This window comes from Anser anser, assembly GCF_964211835.1.
Source record: "Anser anser genome assembly, chromosome: 17".
Lineage (NCBI taxonomy): Eukaryota > Metazoa > Chordata > Aves > Anseriformes > Anatidae > Anser > Anser anser.
The window spans coordinates 685,919-706,613 of record NC_139738.1 but is presented as its reverse complement, the minus strand read 5'-3'; the positions used below and the strand labels follow the sequence as shown (position 1 = coordinate 706,613).

General features: G+C 70.6%; 3 protein-coding genes across 7 annotated transcripts; 1 reads left to right on the top strand and 2 right to left on the bottom strand.

The window, feature by feature from the left end:
- Positions 1 to 783: 783 nt before the first annotated feature.
- LOC310883074 (transcription factor HES-2-like) lies at positions 784 to 1,846 on the bottom strand. Its single transcript, XM_083802795.1, has 4 exons — positions 1,652 to 1,846; positions 1,489 to 1,584; positions 1,110 to 1,200; positions 784 to 1,043 (listed from the first exon to the last, which is right to left on the bottom strand). Exons 1-4 carry the CDS (start codon positions 1,709 to 1,711, stop codon positions 871 to 873), a joined length of 420 nt encoding a protein of 139 aa, XP_083658921.1. The 5' UTR covers positions 1,712 to 1,846; the 3' UTR covers positions 784 to 870.
- A 1,037-nt stretch (positions 1,847 to 2,883) lies between these two features.
- On the top strand, positions 2,884 to 15,148 carry ESPN (espin). 2 transcript variants are annotated; one of them, XM_083802777.1, is made up of 12 exons: positions 2,884 to 3,205; positions 4,494 to 4,687; positions 7,287 to 7,473; positions 7,558 to 7,740; positions 7,821 to 7,952; positions 8,061 to 8,280; positions 8,358 to 8,629; positions 10,098 to 10,259; positions 10,334 to 10,517; positions 12,066 to 12,211; positions 12,315 to 12,596; positions 12,964 to 15,148. In XM_083802777.1, exons 1-12 carry the CDS (start codon positions 2,912 to 2,914, stop codon positions 14,353 to 14,355), a joined length of 3,648 nt encoding a protein of 1,215 aa, XP_083658903.1. In that variant the 5' UTR covers positions 2,884 to 2,911; the 3' UTR covers positions 14,356 to 15,148. The 2 variants fall into 2 exon arrangements, with proteins under 2 accessions (XP_083658903.1, XP_083658904.1); XM_083802778.1 differs by lacking the exon at positions 10,098 to 10,259.
- Positions 15,149 to 16,188: 1,040 nt separating this feature from the next.
- On the bottom strand, positions 16,189 to 20,636 carry TNFRSF25 (TNF receptor superfamily member 25). Of its 4 annotated transcripts, XM_083802787.1 has the most exons (6): positions 20,206 to 20,636; positions 18,242 to 18,437; positions 17,985 to 18,116; positions 17,602 to 17,911; positions 17,185 to 17,530; positions 16,189 to 17,093 (listed from the first exon to the last, which is right to left on the bottom strand). In XM_083802787.1, the coding sequence occupies exons 1-6, from the start codon at positions 20,233 to 20,235 to the stop codon at positions 16,653 to 16,655; spliced, it is 1,455 nt and encodes a 484-aa protein (XP_083658913.1). In that variant the 5' UTR covers positions 20,236 to 20,636; the 3' UTR covers positions 16,189 to 16,652. The 4 variants fall into 4 exon arrangements, with proteins under 4 accessions (XP_083658913.1, XP_083658912.1, XP_083658911.1 ...); XM_083802786.1 differs by having other exon boundaries at positions 17,185 to 17,390; positions 17,472 to 17,683; positions 17,759 to 18,116; positions 18,242 to 20,636; XM_083802785.1 differs by having other exon boundaries at positions 18,242 to 20,636.
- Between the last annotated feature and the right edge of the window lie 59 nt (positions 20,637 to 20,695).

Below are 20,695 nucleotides of genomic sequence, written 5' to 3'. Positions count from 1 at the left end.
GCTCTGCCCGGAGGTGCTGCAGCCCCACTGCCACCTCCCCCCACTCAGCTGCCACCCCAGGACACCAAGTCCCCGCCGCGCTGTGCCGTCAGGCGCCGCTGCTCTGCCTGCACGGAGGCTGCTGGCAGCAGGAGGCTCGGGGAGGCCGCAGCCTTCAGGCCTGTGCAGACACCTGCCAGCACCTGCCCGAGCAGGAGGACGCCACGTCGGGCCGCCCGCAGCCCCGTGCCCCTCCTTCCCCAGCCCTCGTGGTTCCCACTGCTCGAGGAAGCCCCGCGGGATACCCAGCTTGCTGGGAACTGGTGGGAGCGATGGGCCAGGGCAGCCGGACATTACACGGGGTTGGCGGGGATGCAGCGCCTCCCCTGGGGGTTCCCCCGAGGCCCCGGGGCGGACGCAGCTTCCCACGCGCCCACCGTCTGCGGCCAGGACCTGGCAGGGCCACCGCGTGCCCACGTGCGAGGCCGGGGACAGGCCCAGGCCTGACGCAGGAGCGGGGTGCGAGCGCTGCCAGGCCGTTGCATCAAGGCGCCCGTGCCGCAGCTTGCCTGGGTAATTACCGGGGGGCCGCGGCTGCGGCCAGACCATGCCGGCTGCCGGGGCCGAGCCCAGCGCAGGCGGCCAGGAGGCCGCTGGCGTTTCACCGCTCCCGGGGGAGGCCTGGGCAGCCGGCGGTGCCAGGCTGGGCTGCAGGCAGGAGGGACGCGGCCCGAGCCGGGGCACGGTGCCACGGCAGCTGGGGGCCAGCCGGGCTCCCCTCGGCGTGCCCCGGGCACCACAGCGCAGCTTTGGCAAAAGGTTTATTTGTACAAAGGGGGTCCCTGGGGTCTGTACAAATAAATAGGGCTATGTACAGCTATGCACGGGGGGCTACCAGGGCCGCCAGAGCGGGGCGGCGGGCGGCGGCGGGGCGGCCTTGGGGCAGGCGGGAGGCGGCAGCTCCGGGCGGCGGCGGCGGGCGGCGGGCGGCGGCGGGGGGGCCAGCAGGGCGCCCAGGCGGGCCAGGCAGGCGCGGTACCCGGCGCGGAAGCTCTCCGAGGGCTCTGCGGAGAGGCGGCAGTCAGCGGCGGGCCGGGCGGGGGGGCGCCGGGGGGGGGCCGGGGGCTCACCTGGGGCCGAGGGCGCGGCCGGCACCTCCTTGAGGAACTGCACGGTCATCTCCAGGATGTCCGCCTTCTCCAGCTTGGAGTAGCGGGAGCTCTGCGGGGCCGGCGGGTCAGCGGCGGGCACCGGCACCGGGCACCGGCGGGAGGGGGCGGGCACGGGACAGGAGCGGGGGGGCCGGGCTGGGGCCGGCGCCGGGGCGAGCGGGGCCGGGGGGGGGGCGGAGAGGGAGGGCAGGGCCGGGGGCTGCGGGCCGGGGTCGGGGCGGCGCCGAGGGGGCGGGCGGGCAGGGAAGGGGGGTGCGGGAAGGGGCTCGACGGGACGGCGCGGCGGGGGCGGCTCGGGGGCGGGCCGGGAGCGGGGGGCCGGGGCCGCGGCACTCACGTCCTTGCCGACGAGCGGCAGGATGAGCGCCTTGAGCTGGCTGAGGCTCTCGTTGATGCGGGCGCGGCGGCGCTTCTCCAGCAGGGGCTTGAGGGTCTGCGGGGAGAAGGGGCGGTGAGGGCGGCCCGGCCTCGACGGGGCCCTCGGGGGGGCCGCCGCTCACCTTGCGCGTCTCGGCGGCGGGGCGGCGCGGGGGCCGCGGCGGGGAGCCCGGCGGGGACATGGTGCTCCGGCGCTCCGCCGCCGCCGCCGCCGCCTTTATGGGCCGCCGGGCCGCCCCGCCTCCCTCCCCGGGACTGCGCCGTCGGGGCAGGGCGGGCGGGCAGGGAGGCAGCGCGGGGACAGCGGGCAGGGAGGCTGGAAGGGAGGGCCGGGAGGGGAGGGCAGGGCCGGGCGGGGAGGCAGGGCGGGAGGGAGGCAGGGCAGGTGGGGAGAGGCCGGCAGGGAGGCAGGGGGAGGCCCGGCCTCGCCGCTGTCCGTGGTGCTGGAGGCGCCCCCGCCGCTGTTCGCGGTGCTGAAGGAGCGGGGCCGGGACCGGGGCGTCTGAGCCTGCCCCCGGTAACCGCCGTCGGTGCCCGCAGCGGCAGCCCCGCAGGGGGCAGCGGAGGCACAGCGGGGCCCTCACCTGCGGCTGCCGCAGATCCGGGGACGCCCGAGGGGTGGGGGCACCCTGCCGGCACCCTGCGCCCCCCGCCGCCTCTTTTCTCCAGCAGCAGAGCGGGCCCGGACGGGCGGCTCCCGGCACAGCCTTGGATCTTATCTGAAAGTAAATTTCTCGTTCTGAGGGCTTGAAAACGGGGCCGAAACGCGGCGCCCAAGGCTGCCGAGGGGCACAGCGACTGCCCCCCCCCCCCCACGGCACCCCCTGCGCTGGGGGCGCAGCCCCGGCCCAGCGCGCCCCCGGCCCCGTGCCCCCTGCGGCCACCCCGGCCCCGCTCCCCGCCGCCACCGACGTGTCCCCGCGCCGGCCCTGCCGTCACCTCCGGCCCTCCTCGGGAGAAATCGCAGCCTGCGAGACGACGGCAGGAGGCAAACCTGGGCTCCGCGGCTCCCCGCGCAGGGCCGGCCCGTTAACGCTGCCCGCCGGGGACTCGGGGCGGCGGGGCCGGTGTCCCTGCATGGGCTGCGCGGCCCCGGGGACACCGGCGGCCCCCGCCGCGCCCGGGCTAGGTGGCGCCGCGCCCCCGCCGCGGCCCCGGGTCCCGGTCTCGGTCAGGGTCCGACGGGCGGCGGGGCGGCCGCCGTGCCCCGACGGCCGGGCTCCCGCCGGGGCGGCGCGGGGCGGGCGGGCGGGGGGGCGGCGGGGCGGGCCGGCCCCGGGGGAGGGAGGAGCCGGCGGGGCCGGGCCGCCGCGCCGCGGGGGCGCCGCTCAGTGCCAAGCGGCGGCCGGACGGCCCCGCGCGGCCGGTGCGGGGCCGGGGCCATGGCGCTGGAGCGGGCGCTGCTGGCGGCGCGGCAGGGCGACGTGGAGGCGCTGCGGGGGCTGCGGGCGGCGGGGCTGCTGCGGCCGGGGCTGCGGGACGCGCTCGGAGCCTCCCCCGCGCACCACGCCGCCCGCGCCGGCCGCCTCGCCTGCCTCCGCTACCTGGCGGCCGAGGCCGCGCTGCGCGGCGACGCGCGGGCGCGCAACGGGGCCACGCCGGCCCACGACGCCGCCGCCACCGGCAACCTCGCCTGTCTGCAGTGGCTGCTCACGCAGGGGGGCTGCGGCGTGCAGGTGCGAGCGGCCGCGGGGCCGGGGAGGGGGCGCGGGGCTCGACGGAGCGGGCGCGGCGGGCTGCCGGGACGGGAGCGCGGCCCCGGGGGGGCGGCCGGGCCGCCGCCGCCGCCGCCTCCTCCTCCTCCTCCCCCCCCCCGGCACCTCCGGCCGCGGAGAGGCTCCCGGCGGGGTCTCGGAAAGCCTAGAAGCGCCCGGGGGCGTTTCGGCACGCCCCAGAGACCCCCGCGCTGCCCCGCTCGGCTGAGGCACCCCACGCCTCCACCGCAGCTCCCAGGGCCACAGACGCCTGCACCAAGGGGCAGCCAAGTCCCCAAAACATCCGCGCTGCAGGGGCTGCGCCCCGTGGAGGGGGGGGGGTCCACAGCCAGGGCCTGGCCGGGGTGAGGAGCTCCAGGATCGTGTCCGGCTGCGTGGGTCTGGTGCGAGAGGTGGTGGCCATGGGGAGAAGGTCACGGATGGGCTCTGCCGAGGGCACGTGGCCACCCACAGCCACATGGCCACCTCCAGCAGCACCGTAGCCCCGCGTGGGCTCTGCCTTGCCCGAGCTGCCCAGCGGCAGGGGGCTCAGGAGGGCGCAGGCATGCAGCAGCACCTTGTGCTGGGCCCTGACCCTGCGCTGGGCCGGGAGCTGCTGGCACAGCCACCCCCGGAGCGGGCACCCAGCTGGGACAGCAGGTCTGGCACGCTCCGGACAGAGCCCACCCAGAGCCGAGGAGGGCACGGAGGTTCAGGTGGAAGCTGCACCCCAGGGTGCCAGCCCCTTCCCGGGGTTACACAACCAGAGCAAGCCCCGGGGCAGATAAGCAGCTTGCCCGGGGCTGGCAGAGAGGTAACAACATGTGACGTGGAGGAGGAGGAGGGGTGGGAGAAGTGATTAAGCAGGAAGGACGGGTTCAGCACGGTTCGGTGCCGTCCTGGCCCAGGGCCAGCTGTGCTCTGCATCCCATGGAGCCAGGAGGGGAGCCGGGCCGCCGGCAGCGCGGTGAGCCCCCGCAGCAGGGAGAACAAGCAGGGCTTTGTGCACCACCAGCAGCCGACGAGGCCCCCACAGCCACGCTGGTGCACTGCTGCTGGGGCCCATGGGGACCTGGCACGGACCGGGCACGCTTACAGCCCCGGTCTCCTCTCCCCTGCTTCCCAGGGCCATCCCCTCCTGCCCTGAGCCCTGCAGGGCCGCCCATGCTCGGTACAGACAGAGCTTCCCCAGCCCCCTGCACACGCCCTCGCTGGAGGCTCTGGGCAGCCTGTGCTCCCGGGTGCCGAGGCCTCTCCCTTCCTCCCGCAGGACACAGACAACTCCGGTGCCACTATCCTACATCTCGCAGCCCGATTCGGTCACCACGAGGTGATCGACTGGCTCCTCCGCTTCGGAGGCAGCGACCCCACAGCAGCCACGGACACGGGCGCGCTGCCGGTCCACTACGCTGCGGCCAAAGGGGATTTCCCCTCCCTGCGACTTCTCCTAGGACACTGCCCAAGGTAACAGCCCCTGCTGCCGAGGGGGGCACAGGGGCCAAGCTGATGGCGCGCTGACTGGCAGCCCCGCTGCCACCTGTCCTTCCCCTGAGCTGCTGTGCAAGGTGCCAGCACTGGGCACCAGCCACTTGGAGATGCGGCCATCTCCACCCCCCTTGCATCACAGCTCCAAGGGCAACACAGCAGCATTATCACCTCGGGAAGGCAGCTGTGCCTTCTTTATCACCCGGAGAGAAAGGGCGAGGAGGAGCGCAGTGAGCACTGACAGAAATATAGCTGCTGACCACGAGCAGCACGCAGCAGGGTTTGTTCGCGGTGCTCTTGGCGCGGAGCGATAACACAGCCGCCTTTGTCCGCCCGCCGTTATGTAAATGGCTTAGGCTGCCCGCGGAGCAGAGGCTGCTCCCTGCACCAGAGGCGACCTTCCCCGCTGCCTCCAGGGGCTCAGGGCCACGGCACCACCGGCCCCAGCAGCGCTGCTCGGCCGGCACCGCCACGGCCCCGCTCCACTCCTGGGGTCAGCCCCCCGTGTGGCCGCCCCCCGCCGTGCCCTGGGGACACAGCACGGCTGCCACAGGGCACACAGCGCCAAGCCACCCCAGGCCTCACCGTGTGATTACGTGGCCCCTAATCTCATTTCCCACGGTGGGCAGAGGCTGCTATAAATAACCAGGGCCCTGGCCGAGGGGGGGGGTCGTGGGGACACACTTCCCCACCACGCCGTGCCCAGCAGGTGCAGGGACCACAGGTATCGGGGGCATGGAGAGGTGGCAGGACCCCCTCAGGCTGCCCCTGGCCTCATTCTCACCCCCTTCCCCAGGTGCCACATGGTCCCGCACCAGCACCCAGACCCACACAGCCATCCCACCAGCAGGGCCCCTTGCTGCCCCCCCATTGCTGCCCCCCCATTGCTGCCCCCCCATTGCTGGCCCCCCAGCAGCTGCCCCCCACCTACCTACCCAACTGCAAGCAGCCTCCCCAGCCCAGCCACCCTGGCTCTTTATCTCCTTGCCCCAGGTGTGCGGGCTCGGGGGGACACCTGTGCTGCCCCCACACCCAGACGAATTAACCCTCCCCATCCCGGGGCCCAGCTCCCTCACAGCCGTGGTTCCTGCTCAGTCCCTGCATTGTCACCCCCGCAGCACGCTTGGCGGCAGCGCTTTCACATTGAATTTCATGTCCCTCCTGGGGTTACTCTGCTGCCATCGCCCGCCTTCCACCGCCAAGGTGGCCCCTGAATTATTTACTGCTCGCCCTGTGCTCGGGCCCCGCAGCTTGCAGGAGGCTCTGTTACAGCTGTGAAATTCAATCCTGGGGCGCTGCGGGACGTGGCCACAGCTCGGGCAGGAGGGCGCGTGCCAGGCTGGGCAGCCAGCACCAGCAGCGAGGCCGCAGCGTCCCCGGCACCTCCGCTGCTGGCTCGGCTGCCCCACGGGGTCCGCAGCAGCTGGTGGCGAGGCGGGCGGCCAGCGTGGGGTCGTGGCCATCTGGCAAAGCAGTTCACCCACAGTGCCGAGCGCCTGGCTCCCAGCCGGTGCTCACCCGAGTGGATTAACCCCTCCCCATAACTGGGAAATGGCAATTATGGATTGAAAATGTGCCCATTGCACCCGCACCACAACCGTGCATGGCTCTGCTGTGCCCTAGCCAGCCCCCAGCCCTGTTCCTGGTCCCAGTCTCCAGTGCAGTGCACGGAAAGCTGGCATCCTGCAGCATGGCACAGCGCAGAGCCAGTGCTGGCCGCCACCCGTCTCACAGTTACAGGGATCAATTATTAAGGGCCCGTGATCTCTGCGATAACAGAGCAGAGTATTTATTGCACTTCCTTTTTTAAATATTCAACAGGTTTTTATGGCGCACTTAAAAACCAGCTTCCTGCATGGCAAGGGTATGCAGTGTGGGACGCAGGATTTAGGAAGCGGGATTTGGGATGCGGAATTCAGGGTGCTGGATGTGGGACGTGGGATGCATGACTCAGGATGTGGCCACGGGGGTGCCAAGGGCTGGGGGGAGCGGTGCCCGGCAGTGGGGCTGCTGGGGAGCAGCAAGGCTGGGCAGTGCCAACGTGCAGGTCCACCCTTCCCCACCGGCTGCTGGTGCCTAAGCTGCTTACTTAAAAATACTGCTAGATTGCAGTGTCCAAAAACAGCCGAAGGAATGCGATTAGCCCGAGCTTATTGACTTAGTGACCTCCCGCGGCAGCCGCTGTGTCTGTGCGGGGACTGAGCAGGGCTGTGGGGTGGCCGGCCCCAGCCCATATTGCCCGGCAGCTGGTGCTGCCCTGCCTGCCCTGTGCGCTCCGTGCCCCCCAGGCCCTGTGACACACGTGGTCCCTGTGTCCCACACATCCCCTGTGCCCAGTGTGCCCCTGTGCCCTCATATCCCCGTGTCCTCCATGCCCCTGCGACCATGTCCCCTGTGCACCACACCCCCACGTTCCCGGTGCCCCAAGCAGTGCTGGCTCAGGGACCCCTGCAGAGGGGAGGGGGGGGTCACAGCAGTGCTCACCCTGTGTTGCCCCCCCAGCTCTCTGCCCCATGCACTCACGGGCTGTGCAACCAGATGAGGGTTGCAGGTGCCCAGCGCCGTGCTCTGCTTGCAGCACTCTCAGTGCCCAGACCAAGACCGGTGCCACCCCTCTGTACCTCGCCTGCCAGGAGGGCCACCTCGAGATCATCCAGTACTTGGTGAAGGACTGCGGGGCTGACCCCCACGTGCGCGCCAATGACGGCATGACCCCGCTGCACGCCGCGGCCCAGATGGGCCACAACACCGTCATCGTCTGGCTGGTAAGTGCTGCCTGGGCACGGCACGGCTCGGCACGGCACAGCTCGGCACGGCACGGCGGCCCTGCTCATCTGCCACCTCCGCAGATGAGCTTCACGACAGTGAGCCTGTCAGAGCGGGATGACGACGGGGCCACAGCCATGCACTTCGCCGCCAGCCGCGGCCACGCCAAGGTGCTGAGCTGGCTCCTGTTGCACGGGGGCGAGATCACAGCAGACGGCTGGGGCGGCACGCCACTGCACGACGCTGCTGAGAACGGCGAGCTGGAGGTTGGTGCTGGTGGCCGAGGGTGCTGGTGGGGAGGGGGGGAGCACGGCATCAACCCTGCCACGCTCCCCCCTCTCCCCAGTGCTGCCAGATCCTGGTGGTGAATGGTGCCGACCTCAGCATCCGCGACCAGGACGGCTACACAGCAGCCGACCTCGCCGACTACAACGGCCACAGCCACTGCGCCAAGTACCTGCGCACCGTGGAGAACATGGTATGGTGGCACCCTGCAGCATCGGGACACAGCGCGCGGGGGGCTCGTGGGGGTGTGCAGGGCCTGGGTGCTGCTGCCCACCTCCTGACCGCTCGGCTGTGCCGGCAGAGCGTGGAGCACCGCGTGCTGTCGCGAGACCCCTCAGCAGATGGGGAGTGCCGGCAGCCCGACTCGGGCATGTCGTCGCCCAACACCACGGCGTCGGCGCCCCAGGCACGCTTTGAGGTGGGCTCCCCCGCCAGCACCCTCTCCAACTACGACTCCTGCAACTCCAGCCAGTCGAGCACTGGAGAGAAGAGGGGTGGCCCCCACAGGGCCCCCACAGCCCGTGAGTGCATGGGTCAGGGAGATGGGGGGGGCAACACACAGGGTGAGTGCTGCTGTGACCCCCCCTCCCCTCTGCAGGGGTCCCCGAGCCAGCACTGACGGACATGCAGGCGTACATGGACATGCTGAATCCCGAGACGCGGCCACGGGGCAGGGGGTCAGCAAGTGAGGGCCCCCCACCGCCACCCCCCAGCTTCCCCCCGCCGCCACCCCCACCTGCCACCCGCCCGCCCCCGCCGCCCCCCAGCTACCCCGCGCCTGCGCCCCCCGCCTCCCCCGACACCGCTGACATCTACGTGCGGGCCAAGAACAACCTGCGGCATGTGGAGAGCCAGGCGCTGCGCAGAGAGGTATGGTCCCCCCGCGCTCCCCGCCCAGCTGCTCCTGGCCGTGAGCTCAGGGGGGCTGCCAGGGGGTGGGCACACCTCCGGGCACCCATGTCCCATGGGCAGTCAGTAACTAGTGGCAGCACCGCCGGGGGTGACACGCCAAGTGCCTGCCATGGCAGCAGGGGTACGGCAAGCTGGGGCCAGTGATGCCCCACCACCGAACTGCGCCGGCTCAGAGTGCCAGCGCTGTGTGGGTGGCGTGCGCTGTGCTCACGTGGTGCCAGCGGTGCCACCGGCACAGTGCCCCGGGCGAGCTGGGCGTGGGCGGCTGCGTGGAGGCGTGGGGTGCAGGCAGCAGCTGTAACCCGAGTGCCCAGCTCCGGTGTCACCTGCGCCGCAGGTGTCGGGTGGCATTGCCGGCGCTGCCAGGAGCTGAGAGGGCTCAGCTGGGACGTACAGGTAAGAGGGGCGCAGCTGCCTGGGGCAGGGGGGGCACTGGGTGCAGGGGGCTTGGGGTCCGCCTCGACCCCAGCCGTGGGCCCCACCACCCGGCTGGGGACAGCCTGGTGTATGGCCACGGCTGCAGGCGTGGGTAAGCACCAGCAGAGCCCTGCGCTGCAGGGGTCCGGGGCACGCAGGATGGGGTCTTGGCAGAGCAGCGTGTGCCAGGCCTGTGCTGGGCTCCCCATTGTTTGTTAGCACACGTAGGGCTAACGAGCGGCCCTGCCCGGGGCTGCCCACGGCAGGCGTGGTTGCGTGTGAGCTCAAGCACTGTTGGTGCCAGGGTGTGTGGGCACCCGGTGCTGTGAGGCCGGGCGGCACCAACCTCGCACCCACCCGTGGGGCCGGGGCTGGGGCTGCTGGAGCCAGAGCCAGGCTTGGCGCGGTGCCCGGCGGCTGCCGGAGCAGGAAGCACCGAGCTGGCACTTGTTGACTTAGCTGGGGCTGCTGGTGGCGTGCTGTGCCCAGGCTCACCATGCAAATGCCTCGGGCGGAGGTGGCGCACAGAGAAATGCAAATAGTGGGGCCCTGGGCGCAGGGAGCAGGGCACGGGACTGTGCCACAGCGGCGGGACCCCTCACCCGGGCGCGGGCACGGCCCCCTGCAGTGTGGCCGCTCCACAGCACGACCCGCAAAGCCCCGGAGGTATGCACTGGGGTGAGCCGAGGCCGTGCTGCCGCAGGTCTTACTGCCTTAATAGCGACGTTTACAGCCGGGTCTGCGGCAGGGCTCCGGCCCCGCGGGGATAAGCTCAAGCTCCCAGCTAATCCGTGGGGCCGGGAGGCAGCGCTCCCGTTCCCAGGGGGTTATCCCAGGGGAGGCTCAGCCGGGCTCCCAGGCACAGGCCATGGGGTCGCAGTGCCAGGCACTGTCGGGGGCCGCAGCCAACCCCACGCTCAGCCCGCATCCCCCCAGGGCATGCACCATGGCCATGCCGCGGCCCTGCTGAGCCCAGCGTGACCCCGCTCAGCTGCGCTCCCCGTTGCAGCTAGCATCACGCGAGGGCAGCCCCGAGGGCCTGCGCCGGGCCGACTCCACGAGGCGGTCGAGGAACTTCAGCAAGCAGCCAAGCACGGGCGATTACTATAAGCACCTGGGGCCCAGCGCGGTGGAGCTGCCCGGCCCCCGCAGGATGGCACACAGTGAGGAGGTGAGCCCGGGCCCTGGTGCCGCGGGCAGCGCGGTGGCACTGGCTCCGTGTGACGACCGCCCGTGATCTTTCAGGCCTCTCCCCTCTCCGCGGACACCATGCACAACGGGGGCCCGGCAGAGAGCAAGCCTGGTGCCGAGCTGCCGCCCCCACCGCCGCCCCCGCCGCTGCCCGAAACCGCCTGCCCACCGCCACCACCGCCACCTCCGCCAGCTGAGGCCCCCACCGGCCCCCGCCGCTCCTCCTCCTCCACGGGAAGTAAGTCGGGGGTCCTGGGGAGCACGGGGGGCCAGGGCCCGGCAGCGGGCACAGCGCCTGCCCCAGCTGTGCGGCGGTGCCGTGCTGCACGCGCCCCAGCACTGGGCGCCTTCGTGCTTCTCCTCTCCCTGGGCTCCGGCTCCTCGGGGCACGGCTCCTGACAGCCTCTCTGTCCTTCTCTCCTCCGGTCTCGGCGCGGGGGCTCCCACGCCTGCCCGCCCCCACTTGCTCTCACTGCTGGCTGCTTCTCTTCTCTCTTGTCTTGTGGTGGCCAAATCCTTCCTCTGCTACACGCGCTGTGCCGCCTCTCTGCTTCTCCCCCTAGAAGGAAAGGCTTTGAGACAGATGAAGAGTAAGTACCACGGCTCTTTACTCTTTGGTGGTCAGGTAGTGCCTGCGGGGACGGAGCGCCTGCAGCCGAGAGCAGGGCGCCTCGATGGGGCGCAGACGGCAGGGCCGGATCCCAGCTCCGGTCCCAGCAGCTTTCCCCAGCACGGGCCCACCCTGCGGCCAGGGAGCGAACATGGTGCTGGGGAAGCGCTGCCCGCACCCCTGCCAGCTCGCTGCCTGCCGAGCGGGGCTGTCCTGCAGGATGGCCAAGGTGGCCGCTGTCCCTCCGGCCAGGCACAATGGTGCCCAGCCCTCTCCAACGTGTCCCAGGCCACGAGGCCAACGTGACGCTTGGTGCCAAGCAGGAGCCCTGAGCTGCGGCACGGCTCCGCCTGAGACAGGAGCAGAGCGTGGGGCCACTGCTGCTGCCCAGGCAGGGCTGGCAGGGCCCCGTGCCCCCTGCGGCCCCGCGGCCCCGCGCACAGAGCGCCTTTGTTCGCGCTCAGCCGGCCGGCATTACCTCGCCACGTGAGCGCACCGGCCGCTCCCCCGCCGCTGATTGCAGCTCGCAGGCTGGCAGCCGCTCAGCCCCCGCTTTATTAGCGCCGGCTCCCAGGGACTGGGGTCTCAGTGGCACTGGATGGCATTGCGAGCGCCCGGCTGGGCCCTCCGCACCAACAGGAGTCTGGCCCCTGCTGCGGCGCGTCCGAGCGGGCGAGCGCAGGGCGGTGGGGAAGGGGCTCTGCCACAGCGCGGCACCATGGGCCTTTAGGGACGCACGCATGGCTGGCACGGACGGTGGGTGCTCACGGGGCAGGGTGCTAGAGCCCCGGCTGCGGCTCGGGGCTGGTGGGTGCGTTGCTACCGGGACACCGTGGGCGGCTGCAGGGCGCCAGGACCTCTGCGAGGCAGCACGGGGCTGTCCTGCTGCAACAGGGCTGCTGCCAGCCACGGTCCTGTCCCTCTGGTCACCACAAGCCGTCGTCACAGCGCGGTGCCAGGCTCACGGGTAGAGGTGGGCAGCGCTCAGGGCTGGGGCTGCCCGGCTGCCCTGGGGAGCTGGGTGCCAGGGTTCTGGTCTGTTGGGGTCCCAAGGGCTCCTGGGTGTGGGGGGCTGTTGGCCGGCCCCCCGTCACCCCCGTGGTCCGCAATCTGCTGGGGAAGCAGGGGGCCGGCAGCAGCAGGGCCCTTACTGCCCACCATGCCTTTCTCCGCCAGGCACCAAGTCGTTCAACATGATGTCCCCCACCGGCGACAACTCGGAGCTCCTGGCCGAGATCAAGGCTGGGAAGAGCCTGAAGCCGACGCCGCAAAGCAAAGGCTTCACCACTGTCTTCTCTGGCAGTGGCCAGGCAGGGGCCAATGTAGGTGGTGGAGTGGTGTGGGGCAAGGCGGGAGGGCCCTGAGCCCTGCGGGACTGGGGGGGCACAGCGGGCACCCACTCTCCCTTCCTCCCTTCCTCCACAGGCCGAGTCGCCGCTATCCTCCCCATCGCCCACCAGGACGCCCACCCCGCCGGCCACCCCCGAGGCTGTGGGGCTGCCGCGCTGCATGGCAGGGGGCTCACCGGAGCCGGTGCTCAATGGGAGCTCACCGGTGCCGGGGCCGGGGGCCGGGGGCCCGCCAGACGCGGAGGCGCTGGTGCCGAGCCACGACGAGCAGGGCCGGCCCATCCCCGAGTGGAAGCGGCAGGTGATGGTGCGCAAGCTGCAGCTCCGCATGCAGGAGGAAGAGGAGCAGCGGCGCAAGGTAGGGGGGGACCCTCTGCGGGGCTCCGTGTGCTGTGCGTGCGGTGAGAGCGGCATGGGCATGGCCCAGCAGCCCAGGACCCGTCTCCTGGACACGGCGCAGCACGACATCGCCTCCGGCTCCCCGCTGCGCCTGGACAGCCCCAGCCCTGCTGCATGCAGGGGACAGCTCCGCCACGCGTGCTGTGGGTGCTGTGTACCCTGCCCGGCTGCAGAGCCCTTCCCGGAGCGCTCGTCCCATGTGGCCACCAGCGGTGCGAGGCGTGCGCGGTCCTGGCCCCCTGCTGGACCCCGGTGCTGGGGGGTTGGCACGTGCAAGGCTGCGGGGCGCGTCCTCAGGAGCTGTTTTGCCCTTTTTCCTGCCCTAGCTGGAGCCTGGGAGCGTCTTGTCCCCCCCGTGCTGGCGCTACTCCCCCGCCCACGGGGGCATGCTGGGACCCTTTGGGCAGCTCATGACGGAGGAGGACATTCTCCGCATTGAGAGGCAAATCGAAAACCTGCAGGTGATGCACAAGGTGCAGACAGTGGAGACGGAGCTGGAGCAGCTGGAGGAGGAGCTGCAGCAGCTCCTGCCGCTCCCAGCCACCCTGGCCCCCGAGCGCTTTTCCCTCGACCCCCGGCGCCTGCAGGGCCGTGCCGAGGACCTGCCCGCCTGGTGCAGCAAGACCTCTGCGCTGCTGAGGAGCATGGCCGTGCTGCTGGCTGCTCTGGGGGGCCGGGAGAGCCCTGGGCTGGGGGGAGTGGCGAGCAGCGCCGTGCCCCAGAGGTCCCCTCCCGGTGCCCCGGCCGGCACCCAGCAGGACGCCCAGCGTGAGATCCTGCACTGCGGTGTGTCCGTCCGCAGCCTCAAGGCCAACTATGAGGGGCTGGTGGGAGCCCCCGTGCCCCGCACCAGGGTCACCAAGCGGAAGCGGTCACTGCCCCCAGGAGCACCCGTGGAAGTCTGCACCCGTGAGCCCGTCCTGGAGGAGGAGTACGGGGACGGGGACGCAGTCGGGGTGCTGCGGCGCAGCCAGCCAGTGCAGACGGAGCTGAGCTGCCTGCAGGAGCGCATCGATGCACGGAAGGAGCGCGCCGTCTCCCTCTTCCTGGAGCACTGGAAGAAGTGGGCACTGGCGGAGGCACCTGGTGCACGCACCCATGGGGATGATCGGCTGCGGCGGCTCTGGAAGCAGCGGCAGGCGGTGGGGAGGCTGCTGGCACGCTGGAGGAGCGTTGCCCACCGGGTGCCTGGGAGGCAGATCCGGCGGCTGAGTCGCGCTGATGTGCTCTACTGGCCCGAGCACTTCTTGCCCCATGTCCGAGGCTCACCCGTGCCCTACGACAGCCTCTCGCTCGACCTCTTCATGCTGGGCTACTTCCAGCTGCTGGAGATGAACCTCAGCCCCGAGGAGCGCCGCTTCCGGCACCTGCTGTGCTACGAGATGTTCGACCGCCTGGGCACCCACAGCTGGGAGTGCATCCGCCGCTTCCACCGTGCCGCGCTGGAGCGGGTCGAGGCTGGCCACCGCTGCTGGCTCGACGGCTTCGAGGACCTCAAGCAGGAGTTCTTTGGGGACAGCCCCACAGTGCCCACAGCAGCAGCGGCGTCGACTCCTTCATCCCCCAGTCTGGCACCCACTGCTGCAGCCCAGGGAGGCAAGGAGCCGGCCCAGCTGGTCTCGGAGCTGGGGGAGTTCAGTGACGAGGACATCTGCCGCTACATCGACCGCAGCTTCTCCTTCTGGAAGGAGAAGGAGGCAGAGATGTTCGATATCTGAGCTCGGTGGGATGCTGTGGCAGCAGCAGGCCCCGGGGCTGTGGTGGTGGCATGTGGCTGGTGGAGTGCACGGCTGGGGCGTGCAGCCAGGAGAGGCTCCGGGTGCAGCCGGGCAGCAGGACCCCGTGCCTTGGCACAGCTCAGCTGCTCTCACGGCAGCAGGACTGCGGGCCGGCTCTGCAGACCCATGGGTTTTGCTTCATGCCCTGGGAGCAGGCCCCGGGTGCCCAGACCCTTCGGGGGTTCTGTGGCCAGCTGTGTGTCGAAGTTGCTGTGTGCCCCTTGCCGCGGCTGTGTGTTGTGCTGGGGGCTCAGCTCCCCTTTGGTGTGCTGTTTGCGGTGCCGGGGCGTCGTGGGCCCCCACGTGTCGGTGCAATAAAGCTGTGTGTGCTGTGAAGGGCTCAGCGCTCCGCACGCTCCTTGGTCGCGTGTGCTCCCCGCACCGGGATAACGTGGACAGCGAGGGGCTGGGGATGGCAGGACCCGTCACCGCAGGGCTCCCGCCTGGCACCGTGCCCACGGCATTGCGGAGCCGTGTCCCATCAGCGCCGTGCCGTGCCGCGTTGTGCGGTGCCCGGGGTGCGCCTCACTCCTGCCGGCTGCCTCCACACTTGTGCTCCCCGTGGCCAGTGGGATGTGGGCCCAGGGGTGATGTCCTTGGGGCTGGGTCGGTCCTGTCCCATGGGGGGGGTTGCTTTCCAGGAGCCTTTGCCATTCTTCGCTTCCCCCAGTGGAGCCCGGCCAGCCACCCCAGGGCCCTGCGCTCCCGTGGCTGTCCGTAACGCGGCTGTTTGTTGCAGGAGAAGGAGGAGGAGGCGCGCCTGGCCAGCATGCCGGCCTGGAGGAGGGACATCCTGCGCAAGAAGCTGGAGGAGGAGAGGTGAGCAGGGCGGGCTGGGGGCCGCCTGTGCTGGCCAGCTGCCCCCAGCCCACACTAACGGCATCTTGTCCCTTTGCTTTCACAGGGAGCAGAAACGGTGAGTGCCGTCTGTCCCCTTCCCTGGCAGGGGGGTGGGCGCGCGGCTGGGCTCGGTGACCCACAGCACCCCGTCCCCTCTGCTGCCGAGCAGGAAAGAGCAAGAGAAGCTGAAGCGAGAGGAGGAGGAGAAGGAGAAGGAGCAGTCAGAAAAGCTAAGGACTCTTGGGTACGATGAGACAAAGCTGGCGCCCTGGCAGCGGCAGATCATCCTCAAGAAAGGGGATATAGCGAAGCACTAGCCCCCGCTCCCCGCAGCAGCGTAGCACCCCCGCGCGCTGCACAAGGCTCTTCGTGGCGGGAGGAGGCCGACAGGTCCCGCCGCAGGCCCTGCACCAGCCGGGACGTGCCTCGGCACCCTCCTCCCGCCGCCAACGGCCCCGGCGCTCCCGCCTCGCCCGTCCCGGAGGAGCGCCCGCCGCCACTGCCCCGGGTGCCCGTAGCCCCGTCCCGCCGCCACCCGCCTGCCGCCACCCTGCGCACGCTGCCCTTCGCAGGGAGCTCCGGGGCCGTGGGCAGCCAGGCTGCCCGGGCGGCTGCTGCAGCTCCCTGGGCTGCCGGCTCCGCTCCTTCTCCTCCCACCTCCGGAGCCACCAGAGGGAGACTTGCAGCTCGCGTCTGCCCCGGACCCTCCGCGTTTCGGCGATTAAAACGTTTAATCCCCTCCAGCAGTGCCCCGCGCTTTCCTGGGGCTGCCCTCACCGCCTGGTCCCTCCTGCCCTCCTCCCGTGGGGCTGCGCTGTGCCGCCCACGGTGCCGTCACCCGCAGCGCCCCCAGGCACGTGGAGCCCCGCTGGCCCCAGCGCGGTGCTGAGAGGCAAGCAGCAGCCCCAGGAAAAAGGGCCGGGTGCCAGAGGATGGAGAACACGCCGCTTTATTGGGGTGGGGGCAGGCCCACCTGAGTGCACCCGCCCGGCGGACTTGAGAACTATCCCATGGGTTGGCAGCGGGCTCGGCACCCGCTCGTCCCGCGAGCAGCACGCGCCCAGGAGCCCAGCCAGGCAACCTGCGAACCGGGGGCAGTGTCCAATGCAGCCCCCGGAGCAGGAGGACATAAATAGTGGGGGGTGGCTGGGGAGGGGAGCTCCGTCCTGCTCCTGCAGCCTGAGCCCACAGTCTGGATAACTGACATAAAATGTCTACATGGCATAAGTAACAATACTTAGGGGTACGGCGCCCCACGGCACCAGGGCAGGGTGGTCCCGTAGGGACCCTGCTTTTCTGGGATGTGTCTGTCCCTGGGCCCACGGGGTCACAATACAGCCTAGGAGGGGACCCTGGGGCAGCCGGTGGTGCTGCCTTCCCAGGCTGGGGACGTGGGGTCAGGGTCCCGCCGACAGGCTCTGGCGCAGCGCCTCGGCACAGCCCGCCAGCTCCATGTGCTCCAGGGCGGCAAAGATGCGGTCAAGCGTGGCACTGGTCTGCTGGCACCAGCGCTTCAGCATCTCGTACTGCTGGTCGCGGAAGTGGGTCACCTCCATCTCCACCAGCTCGATCTCCATGTCCCGCAGCTCCAGCACCCGCATGAATTCCTTCCAGCGCCGCACCGGCACCGCATTGATGACGGCGTAGAGCTGGCTGCCCTGCAGCAGGGCGCAGCGCTGGGGGCTGCGGGGGCGCGAGTCGGGGCCCCGCGCTGTGCGGGGCTCCTGGGGCGCTGAGGGCTCCACGCCGCCATCCAGCAGTGCTGCTCCGCTGAGGCACTTGTGCAAGGCCCAGGACTCGGGGCTCTTCCTCGCTGTGCTGGGGCTGTGCTCACAGACCTGTTTGGGGGAGACACGACCTGGTCCAATGAGGACCGTACTGCCGTGGCTGGTAACCCCCCACCGCAGCCGCCCTGTCACAGGCACTGACCTGGCACGGCACTGTCTCCGTCGCTACAGCCTCCTGGGTGGGGGAGAATGTGCAGGCCGTGGGGCTGGGGCAGCCCTGGGGTGGGACTGTGAGGAGGGGGCTGCCCACCAGGGTCCTGTGCTGGAGCCACCTCCTCTTGTAGATGACGAAGGCGCCCATGAAGAGGGGCACAGTCAGGGCCAGCAGAAGGTACTGCAGCCCCGAGCCTGCAAGGGAGCAACGCGGTGTCCCACAGAGCCGTGCCCACCCCGCTGCCCTGGCGCCCCCAGCCCCGCTGCCCCGCGCACCTCGGGCGCTGCCTCCGCACGCCTGCTGGCACTCCTCGCCGCAGGTCTCCGGGGTGCTCCTGCAAGGAGAGGGAACGTGGGCACCGCGCTGCACCGCCGGCCACGCAACCCCTCCCGGGATGCTGCTTACATGTGGCACGGCCGGCACTCGCTGCCCTTGGCGTAGAAGTTGGGCTTGCAGCTGCCGCACAGCGTGTCCTGCGTGTCTGAGCCTGGGGAGAGGGCACATGTCAGGACTGCGGTGGGCCCAGGGGGTGGCACCCCGAGGACTGGGTGACAGGACTCACAGGGCCGCTGGACCAGCCTCCCCGGGCAGAGCTGGCACTTGCTGCAGGAGAATTCGTTGCAGTGCTCGTTCAGGCAGCTGCGGAAGTGGCCAGGCTTGCAGCCACAGGCGACGTTGCTGGTGGCCGAGCAGTTGCTCAGCACGCTCTGGAAAGCTGCAGGTGTGGGGGTGAGCAGGGTGGTACAGCATGGCACAGCACAGCGCGGCGCGGGGCACTGCCAGCTCACCGTGGTGGTCGCACTCATAGCAAACATGGCACTTGGTGCGGGTGTTGGGCTGGGAGTGGTAGGTGCCATCGGGACAGGCTGCACAGTCGCTGTCATTGCCATGCTTCGAGCAGGGGTTCTTCAGGTACGTCCCTGTGCAGGCAGCAGGGTGACAAGTGGCACGGCCACTACTGCACGCCCAGGCAGTGCCATGCCATGATGTATGTGGCAGGCCGTGTGCCTGGCGTACTGTGCCATGCCAGCTGCACTTCTCTCACCTGGTGGACACTGGGGGCAGCACCGACGAGCCTCATCGATCCAGTTCATCCCGGTGGGGCAGGTGGGCTTTGCAGCGAGCCTCCGTGGATGGGCGGGCAGCTGCGCTGGGCCCTGCTGCCCCTGTGACACAGCGCAGTCCTGGCAGCCCAGGGGCAGCAACCCGCTTGCCAGCAGCCACAGCACTGCCAGGACAACCTGCAGGCAGGGAAAGGGCAGGGCTGCAGACAGCTGGCACCCAGGCATGGGGTGGGCGCCCCGGGGAGCCGTGCAGCAGGGCTGGGCTGTCGTGCTTACCGTGCTTCCAGCCACGCGCAATCAGGCAACAGGGACTGGCACCGAGGTTTGACCACCTGAGCCCAAGCCAAGCACAGCCTGGTGCATCGCAAGGCCGGTGGATGCTGGTGCCCCTGCCGGGCCCCACACTGGCTTCAGGGCAGGACAGCCGGAGAGGTGGCCCCGTGCCCCAGGGCTGCGCGGGTGTGCGGCCCAGGGCTGGGAATGCCCCGCGGCAGCCCCTGGGCCGTGCTTTCCCCTCGGTACCTGAGTAAGCGGCTTCCTGCCTGGGCTGCAGGGCACGCGCTGCGGGGGTGCGGGGGCCACCCTGCCTGGGCTCGGGCAGGGATGGGGAGGAGGGAGGCTGGTGCACGGGCAGACCTGGTGCTGCTGCCCACAGGCACCCAGCCGGGGACGCCTTCAGCCAGCCCGGGCTGGGACTCAACCCCATGCTGCATGCAGGGGCTGGGCGCGTGAGGGTTAATGCTGCCTCCCTTTACTTTCCTCTGTTTTATCTTCCTCACAGATGAGGCGATTTCCTCCCTGAGAGGAAACCATGCCCAGCTCATGCTCTCCCTCGATGCTATCGTGCTTTGTACGTGCGTCCCAAACTAGGTCACCGCTCCCCCGCCGCCCCGTCTGGGGTGCTGGGTGCTGTACGGAGGGGAGCCCCCGCGTGGGCTGCGCAGGGGGTGTCCGCACCGGCTCCACTGCCGGCAGCGCGGTGGGCAGGGGGTGGGGTCCATGGGGCAGGCACTGCGTGCCCAGCCACGGCGGGCAGCGAGCCAGGGGATTCCACACCAGGGACTGGATTTCCCAGCCGAGATTGCCCCGATTACAGGGACTGAATCATTTTCTATTAAACCCGCCACCGGTGGACTGGAAACAGTGCACAGGCTGTCCCATTTGCATAGCGCCGCGATCAGATCAGGGCGGACGCACCGCGACGAGCTGGCTCGGCAGCCAGCGGCACGTCTGAGTCAGCGGCACAGCCCCACCGAGGCACGAGCCTCCCGCAGCGGGGCCCTGCTGGCACGCGAGGGCACTGCCCCTTCCTGGGCACCTGCTAGGGCAGGGGCCGCAGTGCCAGGCAGGGGGTGCCCCGCAGGAAGGGAGCTGCCTGCACAGCTGCCGTCTGCTGCCGGTTACCCCGCGGGGCCACCGCTTCCTGTGCTGCGCAAGCGCCACCCCTACCCGTAACGCGGCTCCGGCTGCAGGCTCCGCGGGCACTGGAGCACCCAGCCACCGAGTCCCCTCGGCCGCCCCAGTGTCCTCAGCTACCACCACGTGCAGCACTGCAGCCAGCATCCCTGATGGGTGCCTGCAGGCTCGTGGTGCAGCCTGTCGGTGGTCCCGTGGCTGTGCCCTGCCATCAGCCCCACAGCCACATCACACCCATCATCCCGGTGGCTACAGCTGCAGTCCCCAAGGCCAAGCTATGCCACAGTCCCTGTGACTGGGCTGTGTCTGTAGTCCCCGTGGCCATGTCGACAGTCCCGTGGCTGTGCCATACCCGTGGTTCCCATCACCATGCTGTGCCCTGTGGCTGTGCCGTGCCCATTGTCCCTGTGACCTTGCCCACAGTCCCCACAGCCATGCCTGCTGTGGCCATGCCACCCACAGCCACAGCCTGGTCACACCGGGGCTGCTCCCATCCCGGCTGCAGTGACCCCAGCCCCACCACACTCACCGAAGCTGCCCCTGGGCAGTGGCGCTTCATCCTTGAAGCCGACGTGGCTGGGTCATGCCGGGTGGTGGTGGTGGGCGCAGCAGAGCGCGGGGTCCCCAGTGCCAGGGAGGCTCAGCGTGAGGGCAGGGTGCCCCGGCGCCCCATCGCCGCCGCGCGACGCGTGGTGAATGAGTGCCAGCCCTCCCCAGGCAGGCTTTTACACTCAATCGCAGCAGGAGGAAATGCTTTTTTGGAAATGAGTCCAGAGGGTGCAAAACCACATGACGGGAGTGCCGCGCAGGAGGGACCTGCGCCGGCCCGCCGCGCCCCTCCCATTCCCCCCCCCACCGCTGGCACAGCCCCGCCATGGGCCGGGGGGACGCACAGGACTCCCAGCTTTGCCAGGCAGAGCTGATGCCCCCAGACCCTAACCCACACCCTGGGTGATGAGCCTGGAGCTGTCTCCGTGAGCCTCACTGTGGTGTCCGCCACAGGCTGTGCTCCCTTTGGC

Excerpts from the sequence above, each read along its gene's own strand:
- LOC310883074 (XM_083802795.1), bottom strand. The coding sequence starts at position 1,711 with ATGTCCCCGCCGGGCTCCCCGCCGCGGCCCCCGCGCCGCCCCGCCGCC. Across the intron at positions 1,585-1,651 it reads CCGCCGCCGAGACGCGCAAG|ACCCTCAAGCCCCTGCTGGA; the intron begins GTGAGCGGCGGC and ends TTCTCCCCGCAG. Across the intron at positions 1,044-1,109 it reads GGCCGCGCCCTCGGCCCCAG|AGCCCTCGGAGAGCTTCCGC; the intron begins GTGAGCCCCCGG and ends GCCTCTCCGCAG.
- TNFRSF25 (XM_083802784.1), bottom strand. The coding sequence starts at position 18,485 with ATGCCTGGGTGCCAGCTGTCTGCAGCCCTGCCCTTTCCCTGCCTGCAG. Across the intron at positions 18,117-18,241 it reads CTGCCCCCAGTGTCCACCAG|GGACGTACCTGAAGAACCCC; the intron begins GTGAGAGAAGTG and ends CTGCCTGCACAG. Across the intron at positions 17,094-17,184 it reads CGGAGACAGTGCCGTGCCAG|GTCTGTGAGCACAGCCCCAG; the intron begins GTCAGTGCCTGT and ends TCCCCCAAACAG.
- ESPN (XM_083802777.1), top strand. The coding sequence starts at position 2,912 with ATGGCGCTGGAGCGGGCGCTGCTGGCGGCGCGGCAGGGCGACGTGGAG. Across the intron at positions 7,474-7,557 it reads ACACCGTCATCGTCTGGCTG|ATGAGCTTCACGACAGTGAG; the intron begins GTAAGTGCTGCC and ends CCACCTCCGCAG. Across the intron at positions 7,953-8,060 it reads TGCGCACCGTGGAGAACATG|AGCGTGGAGCACCGCGTGCT; the intron begins GTATGGTGGCAC and ends CTGTGCCGGCAG.